General features: G+C 37.9%; 1 protein-coding gene across 7 annotated transcripts in view; it reads left to right on the forward strand.

The window, feature by feature from the left end:
- The window catches only part of GRIA4 (glutamate ionotropic receptor AMPA type subunit 4), a 2,450,678-nt gene that overhangs the window by 2,394,129 nt on the left and 36,549 nt on the right, over window positions 1–20,000 (forward strand). For 2 of the 7 annotated variants that reach the window (XM_044072595.1, XM_044072594.1), the window contains exon 15: window positions 16,462–16,731. In XM_044072595.1, coding sequence (XP_043928530.1) covers window positions 16,462–16,707 — 246 coding nt within the window. In that variant the 3' untranslated portion in view covers window positions 16,708–16,731. The remainder of the gene's footprint in view (window positions 1–16,461; window positions 16,732–20,000) is intronic. The other 5 variants (XM_044072591.1, XM_044072590.1, XM_044072592.1 and 2 more) reach the window with 3 other exon arrangements.

Raw genomic sequence — 20,000 nt, forward strand, 5'->3', positions numbered from 1 at the left:
CTTGTAGTCAGTGTATTTAACAGAAGTTGGGGGTAGTTTAGATTTAGCTGTCCCTGCAAAAATGCTTTAAAAGGTATTTGTCCTTACAATATATGCAGCATAAGTCAGACTGGGGTAGCAGGATAATGTGATGAACATACAAGGTTTCAGAAAGTTAAATAACAATCACAATAAGCAGATCCAGTACACACACACACACACACACACACACACACACACACACACACACACACACACACACATATGTATATATATATATATATATATATACGTACAAGCACTCACATGTGCACACACACATACACTCATGCACACATGCACAGACAATGGTAACTAGATAATCAGATAGATAGATAGGCAGATAGCCAGATAGAAGACCAAAATGTATACCGTTTAAGCATATTACCAGCTCACTTTCTTTGAAGCATGTGGTTGCTGCTTAAATAAAACACATGGAATTATGCTCAGGTAGTAGTGTACAACAATTAGTATAAAGTGAATCTAAAATTTCTTACTTCCATTTATCTGTAACTTTAATGAATATAAACTGGATAATTTTATTATATATAGATTGACAAATGCAGATAGATAGATAAATAGATAAAGAAATAGATAGTTCACAATACACTTCTTTTATTTTTTGAATAAGTCATTTCATGTTTCATGTTTCCATGATGGTGTGTTGTGTAAAGTCATAACCAAGCCCATTAGCAGTGACATTAAAAGCATCTGGCTTTCTGCATTTCAATAACATTGCTGTCAAAATCTGTTCTGAGAGTCCAGATTTATATATTGAATCAACTTGAAAAGCAATTGCAGTAATGCTGAACTATATGGAATGGGTCTGCACTGGAATTTTTACAAAATACATACGTATACACATCAGTTCTGTTTCTGTTGCCATGTCTAATTATGTACCATGAAACACAGAGAATAATCTTGCACAGAATGTTTCAGAAATAATGTAACCCTTAAACAGTGTAATGTGGTATTATCACTTACTACTTCCCATTAAATTGTTTTAGATACATATGATAAATAGCACAGTCATCATCTGTAAATCAGTTATACTTGCTCAGTTTCATTTTTGTGTCCAAGATTCACCACATTTATCTATTCCTCCACCAAATGTTATGCAGAGACCTGTATAGATTCGTTTCCCACAAACTGACAGATTTCAATTTCATATCGCTGACCTTTCCAATTGAACTGTGGTTTATATGTTTCCATTACTACACAACACATTTGTAAGGCAAGATCAGTAGCAAATGTTCATGCACAGATCCCCTCAAATTATCTCTGGTCTGATCCCAGTTATTCTCATTAGGGTTAATATAGAATTGTTAATCATGGGATGAGTAAGGCCAATCTAATACCAAACAGGATAGGTTAATTCAAGTACCAAAAGGGAAACTGGATACGCTTAAAATGGCCCTCAAGGGCAGCTAGCTTAGTGCTTACATATGAACCTATGAACATATGCTTGAAGTGTTCTGGAGATAAAATATAAATTTTACAATGCTAGAATATAAAATGTTATGTTGTCCTATCTCTCCTTCAGTCTTTGTATTTTGGGTTCGGAGCCGAAACTTCATCTCTGACTCGGCCTATACTAAAGCTTGAGAGCTTCTACTGGCTAGATGCTGATTACTATCCCATAGTACTTAGCGGCTATTTCCCAGATACCGTTTGCCGCTTGAAGCTTCGGGATTGTATTCACTGGCTCAGGCTTGAAAAATTTAATATTTTATATATTTTGTAACTTTTTCTGTCAAATTGTTAGCTGTTTTTACTTATTGGGGTATAGTAAAAGTCTTGTGCTATTTGTAGCCTTTTTTTCCTAAACCTGTAAGTTTATTTTTGCGGCTATCCTTTCTTTGGGCCTTGTTTTCTCCACAAGAATCCTTTTTAAATTAGAGGATTCTTGCCCTTTTCTTCCTTATGAGCCTTTTAGGAGTACGCCATTTAAGTTGGAGGCATCTTCTCCGGTGGAGGAGATAGTTGTTTAACTTAGAGACTTCTCCTCCCCTCTTTTTTCTTCTCTTTAAAAAAAAAATATATATATATATATATATATATATATATATATATATATATATATATATAGTACCTTATTTTAGATATTTGCCTTTTTCCTGTTTTCTCTTTTATAACAGTTAGAGTTTGTTGTTCTAACTTTTATTAATTTTTTTTTTCCTTATAGCTAGCATGTCTAAGGAACCATCTAAGGATCACAAGTCAGGATTCAAAAAGTGTGATTCCTGAACTCAGAAGATGTCCATTACTGACGGACACACTAGTTGTGTGTATTGCCTGGGTCCATTCCATCTTCAAGACTCCTGCTCCATTTGTCATAGTTTTAGTGCCAGGGTCTTGCAGGAGAGGAGGAATAAGCTTATATTGAGGGGCTTATTAAAAGTGGATGAAGGAATTCAGACTAAAATCAGACAAGACTCCAAAGTCTGCTTCATCGGCTCCAGTGTCTGAGCCAACAAGCAGCACCAGGCATGATGCCTTTTCGGCTCTGAGTTATCAGAGCCAAAAAACATGCTCCCTTGACTCCATCTGTGTCATTGGAGCCATTGTGGAGCCGAAAGAGGAGCTGGTCACCATCCTTGGAGGCTGTTTGCTCGGTGCCGGTTTCTCCTTTATTACAGTTGGTGGCAGGTAGCCACAAGTCTTCCAGTCATTCCTCTAGATCCTCCAGGTTATCAGATGAGGACATGGAGTGGGTAGTGAAGAGGTTGCTTCGTACCCTGGCTCTAGCTGAAATTCTTTTGAGCCAAGCCCATCGGACCTTGGAGCCAACAACGGTACCTTCTACTATGCCTATTCCTCCTCCAACTTGAATGAGTTTGGACCCAGAGAGTATGGAAGTCATTGTGCTGGATTCACCGGAGCCAGTAATCACTACTGGTATCTTTGATCCAACATCTGCTCTGGCTCCTTTGATGCTTTCATCCATCAAAGGACCTGGGGGCTTGGCTCCAGGGGGGAGAGTCGGGTCGGACCCTTGTCAGAGCCAGTTCCCCCACTCTGCACCTCAGCTCACATGAGCCAAGGCACAGAGTCAGGTCGGACCCTTGTCGGAACCGGTTCTCCCACTCTGCACCTCGGCTCAGGTGAGTTCAGCTCCCACATCTGCCTCAGAGTCACCCTCCTCAGTACCGAGGAGATCTCCTGGTCTCGCGGGGCCGGAGTCTCTTTCGGCTCAAGTCTGCAATGCCTTCAAGATGATACGGAGTGTGGTCTCCACTGAGTCTACTCCACCTTCAGCTCCAGTCTCTCTGCCCCCTAAGGGACCGATGTCCACCTCTTCTTTACCTCTCCATCAACCACAGAGTAGAGAGCCAGTGCCCTAGGAAGCCACAATGGGTGGATCCTCCTCTTCCGATACCTCTCCGGAACATCCCCCTTGGAGGACCCTCAGAAGAGACAGTGTAAGAGGAAGCACATAGACTCCCCAGAGTCTGTCACTTCTGACACTGACTTAGAGGATTCAGAAGGGTCCCCAAGGTCTCCCTGTGGGGATGTTTCTTTTTCAGACATTCTGGAGATCCTTAAACAGAGAGGTGGCTGGAAGTCCCTTTCCCCTTCTGAAGATGACTCGGTATACCTGGAGGCATTTTGCTCTCACCCCTCCACCTCTTGGATGTCTCCACCTTTTGACCCTCTCCTGGGTTTGGTGAGCCAGAAGGTGTGGGACTCTCTGGACTCAGTGGACCCTGTTCTGCGGAAACCTAATAAGTTCATTATGGCCCTGGAAAATAGCCAGTATTTAACTAAAGGGGTTCCTGTAGATGCAATGGTGGTGGCAGCAGCCACAAAAAAGGAGTTAGCTGAAACTTCTGTATCTGTTCATCCACTGAACAAGGATTTTTGTATGATGGACAGATATGGGAAGTGTATGTTCTCCTCAGCGACCTTTATTTTATGGTCACTGAATTATTTGTCACATTTCACAGGGCTTCAGAGGGATCTCCTAAAAGAGCTAGGAGATACCCTGCAAGGTGCTACAGCCCAGGACTTATCTGGTAAGGTTAACTCTCAGCTTGCAACCTTAACCTCCTTATCTAACTCCTCCATGCAGCTCATATCTTATGCAGCCGATGGAGCAAGCAGGGCAACAGCACAGGAATAGCTCTTCATAGACATTCCTGGATGCCCCTTTGTGAGTTTGCAAAACCCTTCCGTCCTTCCTTTATTGACACTCCCTTTGATGGCTCTCACCAGGAGCCAACAAGATGGTAAGACTCTGTCTGCTATTCGAGTCCATTTTTCCACCCCTACCAGACCTTATCCTAAAGGTCAAAAGGGTGGAAAAATGTGGTTCTGTAAGTCCAAAGGAGTCTTATCTGACACTCGTGGTGATCCTTCCCCCAGGGGCAAAGGAGAAAACAATGGAATACACCATCCACGTGTCAGGGGGGGGTCTGTAAAACCAGGGTGACAGAGATACTTTCTCTGGTAGGCCCTTTCAGAACTCCTGAAAGAAGGCCCATCTGTCCACCTCTGAAGGCAGTCGGGGGGAGGATATTCCTGTACCCAGAAGCCTGGTTGAATCTGACTCAAGACAAATGGGTGCAGTCCATTATATCCAGAGGATACAACATTCCCTTCCAATGTACACCTCAGCCACCAAGGTCTATCCCAGATATTCCACCCAGTCAAAGGGATCAAGCAACACTAGAAATACAAAAGTTGCGAGAAAAAAGAGTCATCCAAGAAGTCCCCGCAGACCAACTAAGATCCAGAATCTACTCAAGGTTCTTTTTATTCCCAAAAAAAAACAGGGGACTGGAGACCCATATTTGATCTCAGCAGACTAAACAAGTCAGTGAAAAAAAATCAAAGTTCCGGATGGTAACACTGCAGTCTATACTCCCGTTCCTGGGGAAAGACAATTGGATGTGCTCTTTAGATCTTCAGGACGCATACTACCACATAAAGATAGACAGGCACTCAAGAAGATTTCTATGCGTCCGACTGGGAGTCAATTATTACCAGTTCAGATCTCTGCCCTTTGGACTCACCACAGCCCCCCGGGTGTTTACCAAAAGCATGGCAGTAGTCATGGCTCATCAGAGATGCCAAGGATTCCAGGTGTTTCCATACTTAGACAACTGGCTCCTAACCGCCACCACCAAGCAACTACTGATCAAAGCAAGAGACTACACCATTCATCTTTTCTCAAAACTAGGCATTACTATAAATACAGAAAAATCTGCCTTGTTGCCATCACAGCATATTACATTAATTGGTGCAGATTTAAATACAAACGTGACATGTTGGCAAAACTACCTCAAGAAAAGATACAGACACTACGCAATCAAGTTATTTTACTCAACAAGAACAGAATACAGGCAACATCTGTGCTGAAAGTCCTAGGCTCTATGGCAGCAATGATAACACTACTTCCCATGGCACGACTTCACATGAGAATACTGCTGTGGCTAATCTTCGCCTAATGGTCCATGCAGGAGTTACCCATGTCTCATAACTCCTTCCTGCAAGAAAGACTTACTTTGGCGGGTTCAGTCCACTCAGGTAACAATGGGCAGACCATTTGTACTTCCTCAACCTATTGCTACAGTAACCATGGATGCATCCCAGATGGGGGGGGGGCATTATCTGGGACAGACGGTCCAAGGAGTTTGGAAAGATCACGAGTACCATTTGCATATCAATGTCCTAGAGAAGGCTGTGCTTCTGGCATTGAAAGCACTTCAGGATTCTCTTCCCACAGGGACTATTGCAATTCAGGAGCAAAACACAACATGCAGATAAGACATATTTCATATTTGTTTCGGGTGTTTATGCCGAAACCGGTATGGAGGATTAAACTTTGAATTGCCTACCATATGGCAGTATTTTGGGGTTTTTTTGCCATTATCACCTCAGTGCTGGCCACTTGTGTTTTGCTCCAGATTTGGTTTGGCCCTGCATTTGCCATATGTGCAGAGCTCTCTCCCTACAGTGACTATTGTAATTCAGACAGAAAATATGTTGGTGGTTTGGTATATCAACAAGCAGGGGGGGAACCAGATCCTACCCTCTATGTCATGAGGCCCAGAGAGTATGGCAATGGGCGATATCTTCTCAACGCTTTCTGACAGCAATGCATATCCAAGAGAAATCCAACGTTATAGCAGACAGGCTAAGCAGAGTGATTCTCATGCCTCACGAGTGGTCCCTCAATCAGGAAGTTGCAAATCAAATTTTTCACAAATGGGGCCAGCCTTGCTGCGACCTTTTTGCCACTCCCTTCATTTCCAAATGCAGCAGCTACTTTGCCCTAATTTCCCCTCCAGGAGAGTCACAGAGGGATGCACTGGTTCACAATTGGCCCCTGGGTCTTCTTTATGCCTTTCCCCCATTTCCCTTGATTCCAAAGGTCACACAGAAAGCAAAGTTGTTGAGTCGCAGGTTAATTCTCATTGCACCATACTGGCCTCATCAGATTTGGTTCCCCTTCCTTTGGCCCTATCTTCAGGAGGACCTATGGATCCTGGACCCAGTGCCGGATCTTCTGATGCATCAGTCAGGAATGCTCCATCCAGCACTCCACAAACTGACAACTTGGCTGCTCCACTTCCACACTTAGCCGGGCTTCCGGAATTGACCCCTGCAGTTTGTCACATTCTAGTCTCTTTGCACAAGCAGACGACTAGGAATCTCTATGCAAGCAAATGGAAGAGGTTTTCTTGTTGGGCTGACAAAAGACATAGATCCTTTTACAGCATCTGTACCTCTAATTTTGGAATTTCTAACAGAAACCTTTAATCAAGGGGCAGCAGCAGCAGCCACTATCTGAGTTCAATTAGCTGCTATTTCTAATTATCATGTGGGAGAATCAGGATCTAGTCTAATGTCTCATAGACTATGCAAAACCTTCCTAAAAGGTACTTTTCTGTTAAGACCCCCATCAGAGAACCTCCTCCTCCTTGGGACTTCAGTCTAGTATTGTCATCTTTGATTCTGCCCCTTTCGAACCAGCATCATCTTGCTCATTAAAATTTTTATCTTGGAAAACACTCTTCCTGACAGCAATTACTTCAGCCAGGAGAGTACCAGAGTTGCAAGCCTTGTCTATCTGTCCACCTTATTTGATCTTCCATAAAGATAGAGTTTCCCTCAGAACAAATCCTTCCTTTTTACCAAAAGTTTGTTCTCAAGCCAATTTAAACCAGAGTATAGAATTACCAGTGATTTTTCCAAACTATGGCAATAATCTCCATCAACTGGAGGCACACAGACAGTTACATTTTTACTTGCACAGGACCAAACAATTTAGGAAGTCAGACCAATTGTTTGTCTCCTATTCAGAAAATAAAAAAGGTTTGGCAGTCTCAAAAGTTACTTTGTCCAAATGGCTTTCTGAAACCATCACATATGTCTATGATTCCCACAATAAGGAACCACCAGGGAAAATCAAAGGGCATTCAACTAGAGCGGTATCTACCTCCATTGCCTTTCAATCCAGACTTCCACTGAATTCAATTTGTGCTGCTGCTACATGGGTTAACCCTCTTACTTTTATTACTCATTACAAAGTAGATGTGGCCTCCCAGAACAGGGCATCCTTTGGTTCTTCTATCCTGAGGAGTTTATTCCCTTGAGCCACGCAAGAAAAAGGTGCTGGGGACTCTGTCCCAAAATAGCAAGACTGAAGGTGAGATGGGACAACATAACATAAAGAAGTTATGTACTCACCATAACATTCCATGTTTGTAGTCCTGTATCTCACCTTCAGTCTTGCGTCCCTCCCAGCCACCCCCCTCCTGGAGTATCTAGAGGAATTTTTCTCAGAAAATGGCAGATATGGTCTGATTCCTTTCTTGCCTTTTCTTGTTAATTTTTTGACAATATGTTTTCACATATTATCTTTTTGAATATTGAACATATCACGGGAACCTTCCTTCTCAAATGAGATCTGGGGAATAGCTGCTAAGCACTATGTGATAGTATTCAGCCTCGAGCATGTAGAAGCTGTCGAGTTTTAGTATAGGCCGAGTCAGAGCTGAGGTTTTGGCTATGAAACCAAAATGGCAAGACTGAAGGCGAGATACTGGACAACAAACATGGAACATTATGATGAGTACATAACTTCTTTTTTTACAATACTTTCATTATAGAGTGGTGTCATGCCTTTCATTTACTGTTCTTGAGGACTAGTAATATCTTTTCAACAGAATTAATAAAAAAATAATATTACAGAAATGGATCATAACCTCCTATTTTTTTTTGTGCTGCTGATAACGCAGCAGTTTCAATTGTTTTCAGGTGCATAATTTTCATGCACGGTGACAAGTTTGCAACAGACTGTATGTACCTGAAACACTCCCAACGTTCTGCTGAAGCTTTTGGCTTACCACAGATGATAACAGGTTATACGAAACTTTAGCATTGACAGTTGCAGCAAATGAAACAACACAGAAATATTTTAAAATTCTTATCCTATAAAGTAAACACTTCCAAAAGTGCAAACTACAATTAGGAGCAAATTGAAATGCATTCATTAGTATATATAAAAGTAAATAACTATTATAATAATATACTGCCAGCATAAATAGAGGAGTTAGTAGAATTTTTTTAAACTTATTCTTGTGAATGCTATTTCATAGCAAAAGAAAGTAAGAAAAGGGACTAGATAAAAAAAATAAAATGTTGAAAAGGGAATAGCTTGAAAAATACAAAATGTGGGGCAGAGCCCCCACCTGTACTAATGTACAGAGCTATAACTCCTGCATAAGTCCACCCTATGGTAATCACCTCTAGGGTTGCTGCATCTCAGTAAAAAGGGACATTCCAGGTTTGGCTAGAATACATTTGGTGAACCTGTTTGAAAATTACAGTGACTATGGAAAAACTGCATGATTCCTCGTAAATGTGTGCACAAAAATAATATGTTTACCGCACAACAAAGTAACTAATTCATTTCAAATAAACAGCAAGCCACTCACTTACACGACAGAAGTAAAGAAGCTGTGAGCAAATTATTAAAAAAAATATCTCTCAACATTCTGATCTAGCAGTCGTCTTCTAACGTACAGACTGTCTCATGAAGCAGTCTTGAATCTTTATGTCCCACATGAGATGCTGTGCACAATGGAGACACTGATAACAACACAAGGATTACAAAAACTCAAAAATAATAGACTGAGCACAGGTCAAATACAATAACCGGGGAGGACCCTGTAAAGTTTATTTAGAGACCAGGGAGACTTGGTGGCAAATTTTTGACAATGCAAGTAGCCCCCCTGGATTAAATGAATTAGTATCTACCACTAGTGCACTAAAATTAAAAGTTTATGACAGATGAGATGTCAGTCTGTATATACATATTTTATGAATTTTTACAAAGGTATATTATTCAGTTAAGGGTGTATAAATGTTTCTTGTAAAAGATTTCAACATGTGTATACGTTTGTTTGTTTATAACTATCAATAATGAGACTGTGTTTCTTTAAAGGAAATGGATCAGTTGGACTTGGGTTTTAATTGGATGGCTGAATCAGCTGCAGATATAAAAATGTTATGGCAATGCATTTATTTGCCTGAAGAAGTCTGGTGATGTCCACCAGATGAAAGCGCTTATCCTAATAAATACTTTTGTGTGCACAATGGAGACACAAAAGAGCCAGGTCACCAATCTAAACTGTTTCTCTTTCTTTAAAATATCACAAGGTCATTTTTTCACCTAAAGAAAAAAAATGTATTTTGCTTCCCAAATGTAAAAATAAAATAAAATAATTCATTTTCTATTCCTATCCCATACTCAGCCACATCTCATGCATTCAAATAAAGACATATTACACTAAAAATAAAGATCCCAACTCCCAAACCAATAAAAAGTCCAGAGAAAATAGCAACCAAGCAAAACAAAACCCTTAAAAATCAATTTGAAACCTAAACTTTACAATAAAGAACATTTGGTTATGAAATTATTTCTAAGAGAATAGAAATCGTAGAAAAGGAAGCATTCACTTACACATACATGATTTCACATTACTAGAAGAAAATGAATTCAGATATCAAAGTACAAAATAGCATAAATCCCAAAAGTAGTAAAAATATACTGAAAATGGAAAAAGTAGAATATATAGGTCCAGAACTTAACTGTCGCTGTAACACAATAATTACTACAATACGTAATTTCTGAAATAAGTCATACCATCCCCTACAGTAGAAGGCTCAGTTTTCACATAGTCAGATAAATGCATTAACACTCATATATTACATAAAGAGTTGCTTGTGTGGTTATATGAGTGTATAACATAGAAGCAGCCACATACCTAACCTCAGCCAGGACAGCTGAGACTCAACCAGTTTTCAAGTAAAAAAAGGCACACGAGTGGAGAGACAGCACAATGTATTCAAAAAAGGCTTTATTCCACACAATAATTAACGCCAGTAAAATGGAAGAGTCGTTTTCGTCCAAACCAAGTCAGACTTCATCAGATAAAACACATCAAACTCACAAGTTCCTTTTAAAATTAAATTCAAAAAGTTTCATCCAATCATATGAACCCAATTAATTAAGTTAATCAGAACCACATACCGAGTAGGTAAAACTCCATAGTTCCTTCAAAACGTTTCTTGTGAGATGTCAAAAATTTTCACAAATACATTCACTAGTGTTGCTCATATTTTAAACATACCTTAAAACCACTTGAACAATTATAAAATCAATATACAAATAAGTTACTCAGGTAAAAAATGACTCAGTAAAAAGGTTTTATATAGAAACATTTTTTTTTAAAAATATAATAGTTTAACACAGTATGTAAATACTACCATCTAGTGGCCAAAAGGTAAACCACATCCAAATGGCCAAGAATTGAACCCGGGTCTCCTGCGTGGGAAGCAAGAATTCTAAAGTACATAAAGTATAAATTTATGATAGACTAACTGAATGTCAATATAAGACATAAAAAAACATAAAATGCTGTAACCATATAGCTCCAATTTCTAACTGTTGTAGTAAATATACATAAAAGCACAATAAATAATTTTTTACAGTGCAATACAAGTTTAGCATAATTTGATGTTGATGCACATTTTAACCAATAGGTTATAAAATCACAGCTTAGCTGCTATAAGTTTTAAAAGAGGGGCAATGCTGATATACTCGTTGAGCCCAGGTGGTCTCCCAGAATCAAGGGTAGCCTGCCAAAAAAGTTTCCGGTACTCAAGGCGAGCTTCCCAAGGGCCACCCCCAATGTCCATAGGAACTTGTTCAACCATAAAGAATACAAAATTAGCACCAGCACAAATCAAGGTGTGCTTATACAAGGCATTTTTCTCATTAGATGTCCTGATGTCATAGTAGTGCTCATATATATGCTTCCTCAATCTACGCTCCATTTTCCCTATGTAAAATGCCTGGCATAATGAACAGGAAGCCAGATAAACAACTACTAATTTCATCTCCCCCCCTACTTTGAATGTGTACTGTGTCACAGACAACAATATGCACACACTGTGCACAAGCATCACACTTGAAGGTACCAAATGTCTTACGTTTAGTCTCTCTAACAGGTGTGTGTGACTCAAACAGGTCCTTAAGGTTCCTGCCCTTCCTAAATACAAAGTTCAAGAGTTCTTTTCCCAAGGTAGTCAAATCAGTGAAATTAAGGAATTTCTCCCACTCCCTGTTGATAGCGTGTCTTACAAAAGGGGCATTACCCCCAAAATCCATGGGAAAATCCTATTAATCAGTTTACCATCATCCACTGGTTTAATAGTTGGGGTCTCTAGTGGGCCCCTCCCTAACAATGGAAAATAGAGATCCATTCTCTTAGATAGTATTTCCCCCCCTGAGCTTTTTCACCAAATAATAGGGATATCCCCTTTCGTAAAAAATCTTTGCAATGTATCACATTTGAGTTCAAAGTCATCGTTGTTAGAAGTCAAACGGCTCACCCTAATAAACTGCCCCTTAACAATTCCTATTTTTTGATGTAAAGGGTGTGCACTATTAAAATGTAAGTACGAATTGGAGAAGGTCTCTTTACGACAAACAGTGGACTTAAATCCTTGGTCAAGCTTATAAATACTCACATCAAGGTAGTCTATTCTGTCATAGGTAACCTTGTGGGTAAATGCCAATAAATTAGTGGTATTACCAAAAAAGTCCACGAATCTCACAAGTTGGTCCTCGGTATCTGTCCAAAAAAGACAGAAGTCATCCAAAAATCTCTTATAAAAAGACCAACATCCTCTGAACTCAGAACTCAGCACAAACTTTCTTTCCTACCATGATAGGACAATGTTGGCGTAGGTGGGAGCACAGTGGGTTCCCATCACTATGCCTGTAACCTGTTGGAAAAATTCGCCAGCAAAAAAAAAAGGAAATTGTTTTTCAACACAGTCTCCGTCAAACATAATATCACATGTAAGCGGTGAGAACTAAAACCCTTCTCTTCCAAGGCTTCTTCCAGCCATTCTAGACCTATCTCATGGGGAATAACTGAGAAGAGATCCTTAATGTCAATAGTGACAAACAACATACTCTCAGTGTTTAAATTGTGGTCAATACACCTGAGAAATTCCCACAAATCTTTAAGGATCTCATTCTCAGTTCCCCACACAGCTTTAAGTGTTAGGTCTACATATTTGGCCAGAGGGGCAGTTTTAGAGCCTTCAGCTGAGACGATGGATCACAAGGGGCGGGTCAGTATGGTCCTTATGGACTTTGGGGATACCAAAAATGCTAGGTACCCTAGGCCTAGTGTTGACAAGATAGTTGTGTGTCTCCAGATCAATAAGCCCTTCAAGTAATAAATCCTGAAGTAGTAAATCAATCTTCTGATGGGCAATATTGATTTCATTCCTTGACACATGAATGTAAGTACAGGTGACACCCAAAAGGTCAAACATTTTAGCTTCATAGTTGATTAAGTCCATAATAACCGTACTCCCCCATCAGGTTTCATAACCCATGTGTTTCTGTCTCTCCTCAAATGTTCAACAATAGCCCTGTTAACTCAACCAGTTTTATGTAACTCATTAAGTCCTGACCAAGTGAATGCAAAACAAAACACCAAACTACAATGCAATCCTATAAAATAAACCTTCCTTATAAATCTCACATCCCAATATTGCCAAATTATAAAAGTGTCAGATCACAAGACAGTGTAAAAAGGTAAATACATCCTGAACTAACTGCTTTGCTATTGCAGAAAATACTTCTGTAATGAAACAAACTATATAAGCAAAAGAATACAATAGTGTTTTAGCAGGAAGGCATTCCCTCCTGAACCCCACCCACCTGTACATCTCTAAGTATACTATGTCCAGGACTGTACGACAGTGGGGTAAAAGGGAAACTTAATGAACCGCAATTCCACTACCTTATCCTCACTGCCATTGGCATGCCAGATCAGCTGTAACAAACAGTAGTGTCTGATCATGGTGATGTATTCTGTACACGTGTGTGTGTGTGTCCACGCTTGTACTATATATTGTTGTTTGTCTTTCGGCTTTTCCCGTTAAGGGGTCGCCACAGCAGAACTCCAGTCCGCTAATGATTGGCAGTAGATTTTTACGAAACGCTGAGGTGCCAGCTCGACGCTCAACCTTCAACGAAGGCACGCCCATTTACACATGCATGTCTTTCGAACACTACCCAACCGCAGGGAGGACATGCAGACTCCACACAGAAGGCACTCCCAAGCCCAGCCTAGAATCGAACAGGAGAACCTGTTGCTGTGAGGTAACAACGCTACCGCCGTACCACCGCGGCATATACGCTTGTACTATATACAGCATATATATATATATATATATATATATATATATATATATATATATATATATATATATATATATATACATACATGTGTGTGTCTGTGTGATATTATAAATGTGCAGTTTGTTGACTTCACAGCTGTTTGACATGCTACATGACTGTTTTTTACAACAAAATCTTTATTTTTTTTTGCTGTATGTTTGCATTTGGAGGTTGAGTGCATGTTAGTTTTAAAATATAGGTAGGGTCAATTGAAGTGATGTTGCATGTGAGCAACATAGTGTGCTTCTTTTGTGTTTCTGTGATTGTGTGTGTATCTCTACAATTAATAATGATATACTAATATGAGTAAGTGAGTGAGAGTGTGTGTGTGTGTGTGTGTGTGTGTGTGTGTGTGTGTGTGTGTGTGTGTGTGTGTGTGTGTGTGTGTGTGTGTGTGTGTGTGTGTCTATATATCTATATATACATACATATATGTCTATAGATTGATAGATAGATGCAACTATTTAAATAACAGATACTGGTAGTGGGGTGCTATATTTTTAGGGGGTAACATGCCTCCTAGCCTTCTTAGAGAAAACATTAAACCACAGGGAAAACTGACACTTCCTGAACATCACAATTGCTGGCTGACCCTCCTTAAAACCAAGAAAAATGAATCATGAACTGTAGCCAATGTCAGTTGAGACTTCAAAGTAATCATGCACTTATAACTTATTTAGAAATTGATACTTCTTTGTTGAAAATTAAAAAAAATATATTTATTAGATGGGTGCTTTCGCCCTTAACAGAACTTCATATATGTTAAATCCTTACCAATTTAAATATCTTCTGAAATCTCATCTTCTCAGCAACTGTCTCTGTCACTGTTCATCCAGGATAACTACTCTTACCAGCTCTCTATCCATTTTTTATCATCTACTTCCTTCACTTATTACTTTACATCTCATGCACATATTGATAAATATTTCTGAAATTCTTCAGTACAATCATTTTTCTTCAATATACTGCCCTAAATTTATAAATTTATAATTTCTGCAATGTATTTTGAAATGCAACCTTATAAACATAGTATAATTGTTAATTTTCTGTTAATGCAACTCTCTCTCTCTCTCTCTCTCTCTCTCTATATATATATATATGTATATATATGTATATTTATATATATATATATATATATATATATATATATATATATATATATATATATATAAAATCTGATCCCTGTGCGCTTCTGCTCTTTGTGGGTATTTTTTTTTAAGTTTTGTATTTCTATTAACATTTTAAACTTTCAATTGCATAGAGTTTTTTCTCCCTGAGCCTCCACTGAAAAGGGGGCTTTTACCCAGTTGGAGTTTCCTGATAAACAAATGCAAACACAAATAAATAAACAACTGCATACCCACAGACATACAAATAAATGTATATGCACATTTATACAATACCTTCTGTATATTATACGTATCTTACAATTTACATTCCAAAAACCATTGTGTTTAACCACCTAGAAATAATAACTGTATTTTGTAAGTTGTGTTCTCAAATTTCCATGTCGGAAATACCAAATAAAACATATTTATACAAAACGATTCTTTGCTGTAGAATTTAATCAACCTGTGTCCAACAAGATAGTTTTGTTGCTGGAGTTTAGTTATTCAGTCAAGTCAGACTCTTCCTAACCTCAAAGACTTTAGTACGATAAGCCTGTTTGTCAAGAACTGCTTTTTTTTTTTTTGTTTATGTTTTTGCAAATTTATATTCGATGCTTGAGTAATGATGCCTGTGTACCGCAGTCTCTGCCACCCCCTTCTTTTGCCTTCAATCTTCCCAGCATTAGTATCTTATCTAATAAACCCTGTAATCACATTATGAGGCCAAAGAATTTCAGCATTTGTTTTACTATCAGGCCTTCTATTAAAATAAGTAAAAGATGAATGTTTGCTTAGATAGCTGTAGATTTATAGTTTCATCATTTAATATTGTTATAGTTTAACACCGAGTTAAGATGTATTTGTTTTACTGAAATCAGTATTCCTTTCAGGTATGTATATTCAACATTAGTGTTCTAGTGGTCATATCTGGTAAATGTGCAAGTCAATAGTAGTCACATTAAAGAAAGATAGCATTTACCACTTGCAAGCAGTAGGCATTTTCAAAAAATAAACCATGTATATAATATTGTTTATAGCATTACAATCTGACCTTAAGAATAACACTAATTATAATTAAGCTTTGCTCATTCAGTTATAATATATAGGTATTTTATAAAACCTAAAACTAATCAGAGAGTTTAACATATGTTTTTTCTAGTAATTGAAGAGCTTTCTAGTTCCTTGGCATTTGTTAAGTCAAATCAAAACTTTAGGGATTATCTTCACCTTATAATGACAGTTTGCTAGCAGTTACTAACATTATTACACTTTTAGTTACCTGATTGCATCAACATTAGTGTTAACTGTGTATTGGATATCACAACTATGTCATTTAATTTTAATTTTAATTTAATTGCATGCCTTGTGTATTTTAGTAAGAAAAGATATGAATTAAATAAACTGATTCCTTAATTAAGAGGAAGACTGAATATACAAAGCATAGGTATTATTAGTAACACTAGTATTCATATTCAAACTTTAAAATATTCGAATTAAACTGTAAATTTTGTATTTCATGTCTGCGATAACTAACTCTCATTTCTGTATTCTTCCCAGGACAAGACGAGTGCCCTGAGTCTCAGTAACGTCGCTGGTGTCTTCTACATTCTGGTTGGCGGCCTTGGCTTGGCTATGCTGGTGGCTTTGATAGAGTTCTGTTACAAATCCAGGGCAGAGGCGAAAAGAATGAAGGTGGAGAAGAGTGCACAGAATTTTAATCCAACTTCCTCGCAGAATACCCAGAATTTAGCAACATATAGAGAAGGTTACAACGTATATGGAACCGAAAGTGTTAAAATTTAGGGGTAGGACTTAGGGCCTACTACAGTGAGTGGGTGATGCATTTTGTAATGCAGTGTCGTGACCTGTCTGTCTAGTGGTGGCAATGCTTGCTTCATTCCAAAGCTTTGGTATTTCAGAATCCACAGTGCAGACCAGTTTAGTTTTGGCTGCAGGTGTACAATATTCATTACCAGCAGACATCTGCATTGAAATTTAATTTCTTAAAAATAGTTGTTTGCCAAGACAGGTTATTCAAAACACATGGATATAGAAATTTTATATTCTGAGCCAACAGCCTTAACATAGTTCTAATACAATGGCTCACTAAATTAAAAACAGTAATAAAAATATGACATGGGCTATAATCTATAAACAATAAAACTATTCAATATGGTGGAGTCTCAGTCTAGTAAAAAGGTCATCAAATTCCAAGAGGAAGTTTCTGACATATAAAATGTGTTGCTGTGTATGTGGGTTACCAAAAAATTACAATATGTTTTTAAATCTGGGACATTCATATAGAGATAAAGCAATCACCTATTTTGTTTGAGCAGAAAAAAATAGCTTCTGTCCCATTTACCTCCCACCCTTATTGGAGTCATAACCCCAACAGTCTGTTCATACAACAGCAGTGTTCTCACTGTGTAATAAAGACCACTGCATGCCATTTATATTACAGTAGCTGCTGTTATAAAATGTAGAAAACATGTTGGCAGACGTTACTTGAATGGTGAAGGTATTTATCACATGTAGCACTTTAATACTGACTCACACTTAGGTATAACTTTTCTTATTTTATGGGGACTACAAAGTAAAAAATACCCGCCTTCATTTGATGTACTTATGTCACATAAAACCTCATGGTATCTGCAGTGATACAGTGGTCCACTGGGAATTATGCATATCAAAAGAAAGCATCCACAGACACAAAAATCCAAACAGACCAAGTGTTTATTAATACAAAACACAAGTTAAACGCTTTCATCAGTCTAATCAGCTGACTTCATCAGTGTTTTGTACTAATAAAGACTTGGTCCGTTTGGATTTTCGTGTCTGTGGATTCTTTCTTTTTGGAGTTATTGTCTGGTTCCTGGTTTTACACTAATTATGTATAGCAGATCATCACTTTGTGGGAATATGTACCACATTAGCTGTATGTGCAGAAAATAAGTGCCTTACATGCAATGAGATACGTTACTTACCTATTTATAATGGGGGGGGGCACAAAAATGCATGTAGTTATGAGAAAACAGTTGTATTTTTGTATACCTAAAAAAAGCATATCTTTCTTTGCCAGGTATATCCATACCTGCTTATGTTGCCTACCGTTCAACACAGTAGACAGCAATTCCTTATTCTGCAATCATCATGTTTGTGAAAGCAGAAAAGCAGAAAATCACTCTTGTGAGTGTGTACAGGGAAAGGTACATCAAAATTATCAATAAAAGAGACAGCAAAAGAGAAGGAGAGGGTAAAGATGCATGCATACATACACACACACTTATATATGTATGTGTATATATATATATATATATATATATATATATATATATATATATATATATATATATATATATACACACACACACACACACACACACACACACACACACACACACACACACACACATATATACATATTACGCATTCATAAGTAGTTGAATCTGCACTGCAAGTTTCAGCTTTTCAGACCTCATGAACAGAAGATCCCAACATGTTGCAAGGATGAAAGTGTTAAAAAATTAAGGAATATGAAATAAAGGATTCCGAATGGCATTATAGCATGTTTTCACTGGTTTTTGGAATAACTGTACATGCTGACCTTGTGGGCACATGGGTTTGGGTTTGACCACTTATTAGAACAGTATCATTGGGATTATAAAGAATAGGAATCCAATAGGTGTTATTAAAGAGTTACAGGTAGTTGGGAATTGTTCAAATACTGCCCATTAGTAACAGTATTAAAATTACAAAAATGAAAAACAGTTAATTGACTAACGTACATGATACTATTAACTTCTTGTTTCATTAATATAGTAGCATTATAAGCCCTAAAACTGGAGATATATAATGATCTAATTTGCCAGATATGTTGTGTATTTTTTATTCTCTCCTTGATGAGGAGCCAAGACAGACCTTTTTCAAACACTAAAATAGTTTTGTTAAACTGTGGCATACCTAATGCTACTTTTCAGACATGATTTTAACACAGATCAATCTCTTGCAAACTACAGTAGGACAAAATTGTCATGTGATTGTTGACATCTGAATACAGTTCATAACTTTACTGTGCTGTGCTACCTATCCAAGACTTGGCACATTTTGACATTCAGGCACAGGTGGGAGGATTAAGACAGGATATAGTTAGCAAAACAATGTGAAAGTGATGTTATTTTTATTAACTCAGCAAATAACAGAGCACAGAATGACAAGAGTTAGGAGAATCATTTCATCTAAACATTGTTATGTTAAACTGTTGTTTCAGCTTCACAACAATCTGTGTACCTGGTACATAAAACTTTTGAACTCTTACATAGTATAATAAACCTACAAATCTAGTGTCATATGTACTCAGAACTGACTAAAATGGCTTTCAAAACATAACAATATTTAAGAGCATTTTAACATAAAATTGTATTTCTTAGCTCCCACATTGGTTCTAAATTGCTTCTTTTTTGCATGACTGTTTCTTCTTTGTGTAAGTGAAATATTTCAACAGAGAGATTTCATACAAGATGAAGAGTTAAAGTTTTAAAATACTTAAAAAAGTCACAAATAGCCCTTCCTACTGAATGGGCATTTTGATTACGTACATCTGCCTCAAATTAGATTACTGTTTTCTGATATGGTATAATCTGGAGTATGTAATAATCTAAGGCAACCAAAAACTCCTATTATGTGTGTGCCTAAATTTGTAATACTAGGCACAACTGAGACCAGAGACTTTTGTTCATTTTTAAAACATAAGCTGTATGGTGCAAAGCATGAGACAGCCATGCCATAATCTTTTTAAATGTCAGCCTCATGGCTCAAACCCCTACTAATGCAGCAACATTAAAATATTTTTGTGCATGCCTTAGTTACACAGATTGATGTCGCTGCTGTTCTTCAATTGCATAACCAGTTTTCAGAGATCTGTATTCATTTTAGAAGAGAAGGATTTCCTGTGTCATCATAGGAGTTTGCTTAATTGTTACATGACCATTGCTTGTCAAGTGAACCTAACCAGCTTGTATGCTTTTGTTGCAGAAATTGACTAGCAACACTCCTACATGCTAATCAGTTTCAGAAATGTTTCATTGCATTATATATTT

Source organism: Protopterus annectens, chromosome 5.part0, assembly GCF_019279795.1.
Source record: "Protopterus annectens isolate FY-2018-M chromosome 5.part0, PAN1.0, whole genome shotgun sequence".
Classification (NCBI taxonomy): Eukaryota; Metazoa; Chordata; order Ceratodontiformes; family Protopteridae; genus Protopterus; species Protopterus annectens.